The sequence below is a fragment of the Lutra lutra genome, chromosome 10 (genome assembly GCF_902655055.1).
Source record: "Lutra lutra chromosome 10, mLutLut1.2, whole genome shotgun sequence".
Taxonomy (NCBI): domain Eukaryota; kingdom Metazoa; phylum Chordata; class Mammalia; order Carnivora; family Mustelidae; genus Lutra; species Lutra lutra.
Window position 1 is genome coordinate 96,200,131 of NC_062287.1, and position 12,239 is coordinate 96,212,369.

Consider the following 12,239-nt stretch of genomic DNA (forward strand, 5'->3'; position numbering starts at 1 on the left):
ATAGTGGGATGCAAGTTAAATAAAGTTTAAAACGCAAAAGTGGAGCGCCTGGGTGGCTCAGTGGGTTAAGCCGCTGCCTTCGGCTCAGGTCATGATCCCGGAGTCCTGGGATCAAGTCCCGCATCGGGCTCTCTGCTCAGCAGGGAACCTGCTTCCTCCTGTCTCTCTGCCTGCCTCTCTGCCTGCTTGTGATCTCTCTCTGTCAAATAAATAAATAAAATCTTAAAAAAAAATAAAATAAAAATAAAACGCAAAAGTACTCTTTGGCTCCTCAGGGTTTATGTATACCTGGAGGGAAGGGGTGAAGACACATTTGGGGTGGAGAGAAACGTGACGCTCTCCTGAGTGAAACCAAGGGGACTTCGATGGCATTCTTCAAGGTTTCTAAAACTGGGCGGCGGGTAATGATGAGTGTTTATCATATTATTGTCTGTGCATCTGATGTGTTTCAAATACGAAGCGAAAAGAAAAAATAAAACACTGGGCCCCTGACCCCGCTGGAAATTATTTATTTACGACTGAGAGATTTTTGCTCCCAAGTGTGACACCAGACATATGACTACAATGTCTCATGCGTCTTTTTGTGCTTCAGTTCATGATCGAGAAACAAACACACACTTAGCACTGACAACAAGAAACACAGGCAGCAGAAACAGATCACAAGGACTAGGTCTCTCTTTTGGGGGTCTTCGCCTCAGTTTGGCTTACACTGCAGCTTCCTCCCCTTCAGACTCCTCTACATCCCCAAGAAACTGCCCCCGGAGAGCCTCTTCTGCATCCTCCCCTCTCTACATAGTGTCCTTTGGAGTGACGGGTCCCTCAGCCCACGCCAAAGATCGTATCTCAAAGTGAAATGGACAGTCCTGTGCAAGGCCTGGAGCAATGGGCACCTGGCAGATACACGCTGATTTGATGTGGGCAGTGGAGCCACAGGTTAATGAGGGTGGGCTCCCAGTTCTCTATCCCCTTCACTGTATCTAGGAGAGAACCAGGTCACCTTGGCGGCCCCAGCCTGGTCTATGGTGGGTTCTCCCTTTATTTTCACCTCGCTCCATGCCCTTTTTAGAAAACGCTCCCGGCGAAGTACAAGGTGTGCCTTTCAAAAATGATCGGTTGATTTCACCCAGACCCGCTTACTCTAAGCTGGTAGTAAATTGCGAAGGGATCTGGTACAAGGCACCCAGACGCGAAGATTCCTCGAGTCCATTGATGTGGCAACCTGATGTCTCTGGGCAATTTAAAATTCACCAAGACAGAGCTCTGCTGGAAAACCACAGCAATTATATCCTCCTCTATTGTTCATTACACTTCTACGGAGGGCTGTGAATTGTCATCAGATGGCTGATGCTTTTACCATGGAGAACTCAGGGCAGACTGACCTTTATGCCACTTACAGTGTCTTTCTCTGTCTGGTCCCCCATCTATCTTGCACTCATTAACTCATTCAACAGATATTTATTAAGGGCCATCAGCTAGCTTTATTCTATGTTCTTGGAACACCCCAATGAAGACAACGGACAAAATTCCATGCAAGACCTCCCTTGTTCCTGCGCTTGCCCGCTAAGTGAGGTGGTGGTCGACACTGAGATGTTCTGTGGTGGCACTTGACTCCTGCCCAGGGCAACCTTGAGTCTGGATTCTGGAAAATGAAACCCTTAAGACACAAAGACATGGATGCCTGTGATGGAAAGACCATAGTCTGTAGAGCTGATGTTTCTGGCTAAGTCTACCTCCAACACCCTTCAGTGTAACTGTGAGGCAGGTGAATAGATTTATAAGGAAGCAGAACTTGTGTTTCCTGATGTTAAGTCCAGAATCCAGACTTTTCTACACTGTAGTGGCGGGTGTTACAGAGAAGAGAGTACCGGCCAGCCCCCAGAGGAAATGCTTTGTTTTCTTGGGGCTATGCTGGCCAAAACCAGGAGGTCAGAGTGTGCAGGGAGTCTTAGCAACATGCCATAGGGAATCACCAACAAATGCTTTGCCTAAAAAAGTTAAAAGAAAAATGTTGGCAGGAGGTGACTAACCTTAAGGAGCAAACTCTCCAATTACCTGAAAAACTTGCCAATTAAACAGGGATTCAATATTTTTTCTGTCTCTTGGGATGCTTTTCTTCTTCTGCACAGAAATGGAAAATCATGACCAAAGGTGATGAGGTGCCCGCTCCGATTCTCAGAGAGAGGCCAAGAGTGGCCTGACTCGTCACAGGCCTGAAGCAGGCCCTTACCCACCTCACCCAGGGGTTCCCTTGCAGATGACAGGACTGGGTGACATTTGAAAGCCCAGAGCTTAGGTGTCAGTAGCGAGGAGCCCGAATGCAGAATCCATAGTTCTGTAAGTGCCTGGGATGGTTCTGGTCCCTTCTAGTCACTGTCAGCTGCCATCGTGAGGCTTAAAGGTCACCTGCCTGGGGCTGTGCTTTGTTTCTAGCAGAGAGCACCTCCGGTGTTTGAGCTCTCTTTCATCTGCCACATCATTCACAGAGACAGAGCTGCCATATCATTTGTCCCATCTGACAGACGGCCAACAACAGAACCCGTGAATCCTGGTTCCTGGGCAAATGGTATACCCAACAGCGAGACTCAGTGTCTAAGTGACCACGTGGACAGCTGTTTGGAATAAGAAGGTAGGAATTTGAAGCCAAGTTGCTGGTTACTTACTGATGAAAGTGGCAGGCCCTGAAAATTGAGGAAGGGAGACACATTCGCACAAGACTTTTTTCCTATTTCAAGTTTCCTTCTTCGGCCACTTGTAGGCAGCCAGATAGAACAGCCTAAATCAACACGTGCCTCCTGTTCCTCCTGCAGTGGCTGGAACGCTGAGAAAGATGAATCTGTCTCAGAGGGTCACTTTGGTGATGCTGGTGGGCGTGACAACAAGCGCCTCGTGACAAACAGGGGAATCCCACCCACACCTGGTCAAGGAAGATCTCCCCGAGGATAACAGAAACGGACTTTGAGTTAAAACAACAGAGTTCTTCAATCAAAAGCACAAAGTCCAGTCCAAGAACAGGATCTGAAGAGCACAAAGGAAAAATATTAAGAATTAAAATGATTAAATTAAAAAGAAAACAAAACCAGAGGCCTCCTAAATTTCACACTGACAGTTGACATGTCCAGCCTCAGAACCGGCTGCCCCAGGGTGTTGGGAGTCCCGACAAAGACTGGGGAAACCTGTCTGGAATGTTGTAGAAGGGATTTCTCCCAGCGCAGTGCTCCAACCTCTGCATCAAAACCGCACGGAGCTTAGTAAAAATGCAGGTGCCGGGGTCGTGGCCGGGAATACTGATCTGAAGTGTCAGCGGGCGGGTCCAGGAAATCTGCTGGTGATTCTTCACACACTAGGGTTCGAGAACCACTGGGTGACAGCCATGGGTCAGGGGCACGATGTCATGCTGGCTGAGATTTCATTCCACCCTTTCCCATTCCCAATCCCTAACTCTACAAGTTGATCCAGGATGCTTTATGTCCTCCACCGTTTTTTAAATGCTCGTTTTTAAAGAGCCACATTCTCTGCGCTCATTCTTCTTCACGTTATGCGTTCTCTGCATCAGGCCTGAGTCCACCTGCCAAAACTGCATGTGGTCTGTATTTGACAAGTGTCTCTGCAATAGCACAGAGGAGCACCGTACCTTCCTCGGTGCCACCCGAATGTCCCGTTTCCACACACCGCCCCACCCCGCCCTGCTCATGTTTTGGAGAGACGAGTGTACTAGGAGAGGCACGGGGTCCCAGCCTTTGCAAACACATCTGTCTCCTGGGTGTCAGAATGAGGATGGGGCACAAAGACGACGTTGCAGAGGACAGCAGGGCTGGAGGGGCGGGGCGGGGCCGGGCGGGGCCCGGAAGGGGAGGAGCTCGGGCAGCTGCCTACAGATGCAGCTGGTGCCACATGGCGATCTGCCGGCGAGGGTTCTTGAGCATCTCCTCCCAGTGGCTGCGCTCAGAGCCCGAGGCGTGCAGGCCCAGGCTGCAGCGGCCAAGGGCACAGCTCTGCCCCTCCTCATCCTGGCCCAGCACCTCCAGCTCCACGCTGGAGGCCTGCAGCAGCTCGTCCGGCAGCTCGAACATGATCATCTCATTCCATACGGGGTTGATCTTGTGCTTGGCCCGTTTTGTCTGTTTCTTCTTCAGCTTCTGTGCCTGGTGCTTTAAGGTCACCTTGACGGAGACATCTGGGGGAAAGAGAGACGGAAAGGTGAGCCTGTGGGGTGTGGACGGTCCAGGATAATGCTCTGATTGAGGGCTGGAGAGACAGGGTCCCTGGCTAAAGATGTACCCTAAGGCTCCCTCTCTCTGCACCCGCTCTGCCGGCACCACCCTCCTCACTGGGCCACGCATTCATTCAGCAATGATTAAATGCCCACTGTGAGGCACTAGACATAAGGTTACAGTAAAACTTCCTGCCTCCGTAGAACTTAGGCCATAGTGTGGAAAACCCACGATAGTACGACACACCAAGGTGGTCACTGGGTAGCCCATGACTGGGTCAAGCTGGAACCACTACCTGCTATTAGCCTTTCCAAGAGTCTTCGTGTCCCACATCAACCCAGATTCCAGATAGTGCCTCCGATGTACCGCAACTTGACCTTCAACTCAACCACCAAAACAAAGCCATCCCCACGTCTTCATCCCCTTGGTTCTCCCTCCCAGCATTTTTGTTGATTATTAAGATAGAAGGTCTCCTGCTGATGGGTTGAGTTCTTCTCCTTTGTTTTGTAAACGTTACTAGAGCAGCCCGGCTTCATGTGGAGGGTGAGAGCAGACTGCCCGGGCCCCGTTGGGTTCTGGGCCAATAGAGCTGCTCCGCCCCGCCTCCCCGACAGTAGCACGGGTCACAGGACAAGCCTGCATGGAACTTCACTAGGCTCCGATGCTGAATTACGTTTTCATTAGTCAAGGTTCCCGAAGCTAATGGGAAAATAATTGTTCCTTGGTATTTATGGCGATAATTATCACCCCCATGCGGCTAGTTTGTTATTTCAGCAGATAGATTTGAGAGACAAAGTGTTGTGTTGTAATTGTCCTGACAGGAGCTGTAAAAAAAAAAAAAAAAAAAAAAGGAGCAGGAGGCAAAGAATTGTCCGGAGGGGATGAGGAAAGGAGGCACAGAATTCTGGCCTTCAGCTGGGGGATCTGGAGGCAAGACCAGAGCTTCTGATTTCATTTGCCCAAAATTGTTTGCTCAGAGATTCTGAACACGGTGGTAATTCTTTTTTTGTGTCCTGCTATAAATACCTGGTTATTTATATCCTGCTCTGAACACTTGGCGTGGGGTCCAGGTATCATACTGCTAACCAGTGCTGCTTTCCTGCTCCGACAAGAGAGCCTGTTTGGTCCCCAAGACTCGGGGGGCGGGTGTCTGTCTGTGCTGGGGTATCCAGAAACCGAGGCTCCCGGAATGTTGGAGAGAGGCTTATTTGGGTATATGGGGCACAGACGCCCTAAGCTTCAGGCCGTCTCAGCCCATGCACCCACACACCTTCTGCCAGCGCCCACACTCAGCTGGTGTGGGGGCGGCAGCTCAACAAAGACTGAGAGGAGAGAAGAGACTGGGGTTGGGTGTGGGGCACACAGGGATGGTGAGCTGAGACGGGACGACCACCCCGCCTTCCGGACACCTGCTGGTGAGGTCAGTACAGTCCCGTGTGGGCAATGGGCTGAGCTAAGTTTCCTCTCTACAGCCCGGGTACTATGCTCTGTGGCTTCCTTGGTCCGATCCTCTGCTTCCTCTGACCCACGGGTGAGACTGGTTCTCCGCACGTGCACCTGCAGGGTCGGGAGCTCCAGGTGACTCGGACCCGGGCCCAATGAAGGGACTGGCCCGGGAATATATGGAAATGAATGTAAGGAAGGGAGTGTAGTCTCACTCACCCTTCCCCAGGAGTGCCTTGGACTGGTTAGAGTGGAGGTTCTTGGCCTTAATGAGCACAACCAGGAGGCGGTTGGCAGCCGGGAGATAGCTGATGGACAGAAGGACCTCCCCAGTTCCTGCAGACGGCTCCTGAAACAGAGAAGAAGATGAAGGAGGGGGATTTCTCTTAGGGGTGGCTTCTGACCCATCAGCTACCACTGAGGCTGGGGTCCCACTGGTCTTGTATCCAATAGGCATCCTAGAAACCCTTCACCCACCAATGCTGCTTTCTTGCAGAAGGGAGGAGGGCACAGAGGAATGATATGGAGTGTGAGCTTCAATAAGAGGTTTACATTTGCCACAAAATGTGATTTTCCAAATATCATATATTCAAACCTGACATATAAAACAGAATGAAGAGATGCCACTTAGGACGTGGCAGGAACAGAGGGTCAGGACCCCTTCTCATCCTTCACCTTTCCCTCCCACAAGTTCTTGGGGTATTTTTATAGAACACTAGGGTTCTAGGGGACACAATTTGAGAACCACTGCATTGACCGGTCAGGCTCCAGGGGCCGCGGAGAGGTGAGATTCATTACTCTGAGAAGATAATTCCTTCCAGCCCCTATAGGGCTGAGAGTCAATAACGTGATGACAGATGCTGAGCGCAGCCCTGCTCGGTCAACAGAATGGCCAACCGTGTCAACAAAAAAGCTGGGCACGCGATGGTAGAAAGGGCACCAGAGGCCACTGGCAATAAGTACACTCTGCAGGGGCGGGGGGGCAGACGCCTCTGCGAAGCGTCCAACACACTTCACCTCCTTTGGTGGCTTTCCAGAGTGTCTCCACTGGAATTCCGACAAGCAATTGTTTGGAATTTCAACAAATCCACCGAGGGACAAAAATGACCCAAAGAGCCCCCCCCAGACCCAGGAGGCAGATGTCCGTCACAGTCCCAAGGTGGTGAAAGTGTGTACGCCCTAGCCCCGGACCACAGAGGGCTGAGAAATCCTGCCTTCCAAGCGCTGTCTGCCCTTTAACATGTGACTTCACTTCCCCAGGCCTCCAGGGCCTCATCTGTAAAATGGGGATAATAATACATCCACCCAGTGAGCCTGGGGCCCACGTGAATCGCTGTGGAACTGTCAGCTCAGAAAATCACCATCGGTCATGGAGGAAGGACAATCTGCATTTTTTGAGATGATTAAGTGGGAATATTGTTTCTGGATGAATAGGAGCCAGTGTGGGCTTTGGGAGTGAGGCAGGAGGAAGCTGGCCAGCCCTCTGCCCGGGTCACCCCTTTTCTCCAGGGTAGGGGGATGTCTGTAACATGACCCCACTGACCCCAAAGATTCAACTGGCCCTAAGTAACTAGTCACATGACAAAATGATTTGGGAGCTACCAGGGACTTTTGCAAGGGCATGAATAATAGCTGTGAAGATTATTTAAATGCTGACTGTGTGCTAGGTGCAATTGTGTTACCGATCCCGCTAGGCTAGGGCTCCACAAAGCCCTTCCCCAGCACGTAGCCTACAGCTGACACGCAATAAATGTTTGCGAGAAAGTAGGGGGAGACATCCTGCTGAATCTTGACAATCACCCTGGCGACGCTAACTTGTTCCCATTCTGAACATAAGGTCTTGACCCTCCAGAGGGCACATCGCTGCCCGAGGTCCCGCAGCCCAAGGAAGGGAAGCAGCAAAGCGAAGCCTTAGTGGAGGTCTGGCCTGATGCCGCAGCCCAAGTTCTAACCCGGAGCTTTCCCCGATGAAGCAGCTAGGCCCAGGGACCTGTCCAGGCACCCAGAGGGATGTGCCCAGCCTCCTGGCTCCAGACCACTTCTTGGAAGTCCACGGTGGGCCTGGGCTGTAGTCACAGGACAATCTGGCTTCCGTGTCCTGCTCCCCCGAAGCCAAGCGGGAGGATCCTGGGCGCGTCAGCCTGAGGGGCTCGTCCCCTTCGTGCCGGGGTGCCTAGAGCCCCGGGGGAGTCCCCGTCTGTACCAGACCGACAATTCTAGCAGCCCCTGCCCCTCGGCTCTGCAGCCTCACCCTCAATGAATTATCCAAGATGCCCTTGGAGATGCTCTATGATCCCGGGTTACGCCACTGTTTGGCTAAGTGTCTTCCGGCGAGAACCGGGGCACAGACGGCCCCTGGGTTAACCCACTCTGGCCTAGAGGAGAGAGGCCTCAGGGCTGTGGTCATGGAAGGCTCCACCCACCTTGTTCACCTCAGCCCACAACCCCAAGCTGGGGCCAGGGCCATCCCCTTGAATGACTGCTGTGCCCCCAATTCCTGGCACAGGGCCTGGCACATGCTGGAAATTGGGCAAGGTGTTCCCAGGATGAAGGGATGCGTTTTGCTCTCCTAGGGGAGTGACAGCAGGTCTGAGCCTTCTGGCTGGAAGTCCTTGAAGCCCTGGGGAGGCCCTCCCCCTCCAGAGAAAGCTGGTTTGGCAGCTGAATGGACCACAAGTGTCCGATGTTCTTCCCAGCCCCCGCTCCCCCATGCCGGGGCTGTGATTCCGCTCGGGTCCCAAATCGCACACTCATTAGGGAGCCTGCTGCAGATCAGCCTGGCTCCAGCGGAGAGTGGCTGTCAATTTTTATCAAGTGTCTGTGGCTGGGAAAGAAAGAAAAATAAGGCGAGGAGGAGATGATAGTCTAAAGGGGGCCAGTGGGGAGTGAAAGTGTCCCTCAGGAGAGGTCCCCTCGGAGGGGGCCTCGTAGGCGGTGACGATGGCAGCACAGGACTGAGTGAGCCAGACCCAGCTGGCCGGAAGGTGACCCCAGGCCCCACCCCTGTAAATGAGTCTCGGTGTCGTTCCTGCCTAGCTGCTCTAGGAAAGGACTGAAGTAAAATTCTAAGCACAGCAACAGATGAACAGAGAGTAAGTACTCAAAAATGAATGCCCTTTGTAGTATTTTTATTACTCGAGCATAGCAGTCAACAAATGTTTTCTGTAAAGGGCCGGGGAGTAAATACGTGGGGTTTTGTAGGCTATGCAGTCCCCCCATAAGGCACTGATCCACTGGTTGAGACCGGTCCCCGGAAGGCTCCCACTAGGCTGCACTGTGGCAAACCCTTGAAGGAGGCCTCGATCCTAAACAATCCTAAATGATCCTGATTTAGGCCTTGATGGGCTAAATAACCACATACCATCCCAAGGCCTTGACCTCTCCGACCCCTCACTGCCGGGCCTGTGAGGAATACCGGTTTGTTTTCCAAGAACCCCCGCCTGAACAGCTCAGCCTCTCGGCAGACCCTTCTCTCCCTCTCAGCTCCCGCAGTAGCAGAGGGGTGCGGGGAACCAGGGCTAGGGGCCCCAGAACACTGGGCTCTGCCCCCAGCCCAGTCCGTCCTTCAAAGCCCAGCACAAACACTACTTCCCACCATGCCTTCTAGAACTCTCCATCAGAGCACTTCGGTTAGGTGTCTTAGGATTCAACCCATGTCCCATATCATCACTCGTCTGCTCCAATTTATCTCTCGGGTCTGTAAGTTCTAGGGATAAAGGCGTCCTATGTGGTCCCCATCTCCCCAGCAGTGCCTGGCACATAGGAGGGACAAAGGGCGTGTACATGAATTCAGATGGGGTATTACTGTCAGCATTAGAATCCACACACTCATAACACACTCATAACACATTTTCCACGATGGCAAGCAAGCTAGAAGCAAATCAGACGCCGGGAATTCCACAGCCTGGGCTGTGGTCGGCTGCAGCCCTCCACCCGGTCCACGACTCTCATCTTCCTTGCGCGCACATGCACGCATGCGCGCCGGGAAGGTCTGTGAAGCTTGCTGCGTGAGCGCCGGCCCAGTCCCATCACCCCAAGCTCCACCAACGGGTTTCACCTTTCCTGGAAAGACATAACCCTACCTTAACTGAAGTCTTCAGCTCACCCCACTGGGCGGCCCCCAAAGGCCCAGATGCCCCATCCAGGCCCAGGCAGAGCTCCCCGAGCACGCTGTGGCGGGAGAAGCGGTCGCAGGTCCGCAAGGTCAGGCGCAGTGTGGCTGTGGGGAGCTCCTCCTCCGCCAGGGGGAGCACCAGGCCTTCCTCCCAGGTGGTGTGCAGCTGCCGCTTCTTCAGCGCCGTCTGGGCCTCCACTGTGCCGGTCCTGTTGGCCACACTGCCTTGGACGTAGCAGTCACAGCCTCCATCGTGGCCGCTGGTCACAGCTGCAGCCAAGGAGACAGCAACACAGTCGTGGGACTTCGCAAGAACTAGGGGAGGGGGGCGGCTCATGCTGGCTTGGAGTGGCCGTGTCCAGCTTCACGGTCATGACCCCAGGAGCACAGGAGCCCCCAGGCTGACCACCATGGCTTTGAGGAATCGCCCTAGAAACTGGAGCTCCCCCGAGGTAGCCCATGTCAGCTCATGCTGGTTCCCGGGAGAACAGGGACAGGATAGGGTCCTTCCCAGAGCCCTACCCACCTCATGACCCTGATGTGTCCCCAAGATGCCAAGACCCACGAACGGCGATGACTTCTGTGCTCCGATCCTGTTCTTGTTTGTTCTGTACCTTCAATATTTACCACACAACCATTTGTGACACACATCGCTTGGCCATTACCTCTGTTGTTTTCTCATTCTGAACTCTGGTGTTTTTAATGCTTCCCAAGGTGGGCTTATTCCAGAAACTTATACCCCTGGTGCTTTTATGGCTGGCTACTCAATGATCACCTGAGAAAGGGTAGCTGACCTTTCCCAAAGAGAAGGTGAAGGACTGAGGCCACGTATCCTGCTAGTACTCTCCACCGGGCTCCAAGGGCACTGGGTTTAGTCCTGGCTTTAGCACCAATAGCGGGAGCGATCTCAGACAAGTCACCCGAGGTTGCTAGACCTCAGTTACCTAATCTGTTAAATGGGACTATTGTGAAAACCAAATGCACTCAAGGATATGAAAAGGCTAAAAAATCTTGAAAGAGAATAATAAAGAAAAACACCCCCTAAAAACATAACATTTAATACAAAAGTCTAATTTCTCCTGCTCACAGCTCCCAACTCCCAGGAGCCATAGAATGGACTATTGTTAGCTCCAATTCTTTAGCTAAGCCTCAGCTTTGTTTGCTGATGGCAAAATGAACTGTTGGGGTCGGAACACCAGGGACATCGTAACCCCCTTGGAAAGACCACCCAGTTCCTGGATTACAGAAACTTTGCTGCCCATTCAGAACACCCTTCATATCCAGCACAAAGCTCCATTCAATGTCAAAGGCACCTGTGACAGAGAGCTAGCTAGTCACCCAAACCCCCTTTCCTCTTTCTGCTGAGCACCCACTGAGCCACACTTCCCAGGCTCCTTGGCAGTCAGTGACCATGAGTTCCAGGAGTGAGCGGGAGGGATGCATGGTCTATGCAGGTCATGGCTTTTAAGGGGGAGGCTGTGCTCTCTCCTCCTTCTCCCTCTGTTTCCACCTGCTAGATACAGATGACAAGGAGACCTGAGAGGACTGAGGGGCCCCTGATGGAAGGAGCCCAGCCTCTGAATCACCACTTGGAGTAAAGATGTTTGCTAACCAGGATTCTCCACTTTGGATGTTCTATTGGAGGAGGGGAGAACCCCACACATTTCAGGGTCTGTTGGTTACAGAGTGCTCCCTCTGCCACAGGTGCTCCCATCCCTCCCGCCCAGCTCCTCCAGGGGAGATGGGCACTTGGAAGCCCGTGGAAGTCAAATAAAAGTAATACCTTCCAGGCGAGTCACAAACAGTTCTGCCTTCTGTTGGTCATAGTCCACACGGTAGTGGAGTTTGGGGGCTTGGTTCCAGCTGGCGGCCTTCTCCGGGTTCCAGGTTTCCATGACACACACATCTTCAACCACACCTGTCAAGAGAGGGAAGGCCGTCACTGCCACCTCTGTTAGGGTCCCGTTTTCCAGATCACAGCTTTCCCATCTGCCACGTACACCATGAATGCAAACTGAAAGCTTCAAAACTGGAGGGCCAAATCGTGGTGGCCACACCAGGGTGACACCTGTGGTCCCAGGATGACATTTTGAAGGACTGTCACCACCCAGTGGGCAAGACACAGGCTTTGGTGTCACACCTTGTTGCCTTGTAATAGTTATGTGACCCTGGACTTCTCAGTTTCCTCATCTTTACCATGGGAATGATCATAGTTCCTCCTTCCTAGAGTTACTTGCACGAAATGAAATAAAGTGGGGAAAGTACTTGGCCCAGGACTCAGCCCCTGGTGAACTTTCGAGAAGGGAAACTGTCAGAGCATGTGTGGTCCAGGCACCCTGCTTCAGGCAAACCAAGCTCAGGTCTCCAGCTCCGCGTCTCCTGGAGTGTCATCCTTGCTCCGCAGGTGTTCACGGATAGAGATCAATGTGAGAGAAATGAATCAGGAGGAGATGCTGGGGGCAAGGTCAGGG

At 52.7% G+C, this 12,239-nt stretch overlaps 1 protein-coding gene across 1 annotated transcript in view; it reads right to left on the bottom strand.

Moving 5' to 3' along the window:
• Positions 1 to 493: 493 nt before the first annotated feature.
• SYT13 (synaptotagmin 13) overlaps positions 494 to 12,239 on the bottom strand; it is a 44,018-nt gene continuing 32,272 nt past the window's right edge. The window contains exons 3-6 of the mRNA XM_047693194.1: positions 11,552 to 11,686; positions 9,737 to 10,038; positions 5,874 to 6,003; positions 494 to 4,174 (exon numbers count right to left, since the gene is read on the bottom strand). Of these exons, the coding sequence (XP_047549150.1) occupies positions 3,870 to 4,174; positions 5,874 to 6,003; positions 9,737 to 10,038; positions 11,552 to 11,686 (872 nt within the window). The 3' untranslated portion in view covers positions 494 to 3,869. The remainder of the gene's footprint in view (positions 4,175 to 5,873; positions 6,004 to 9,736; positions 10,039 to 11,551; positions 11,687 to 12,239) is intronic.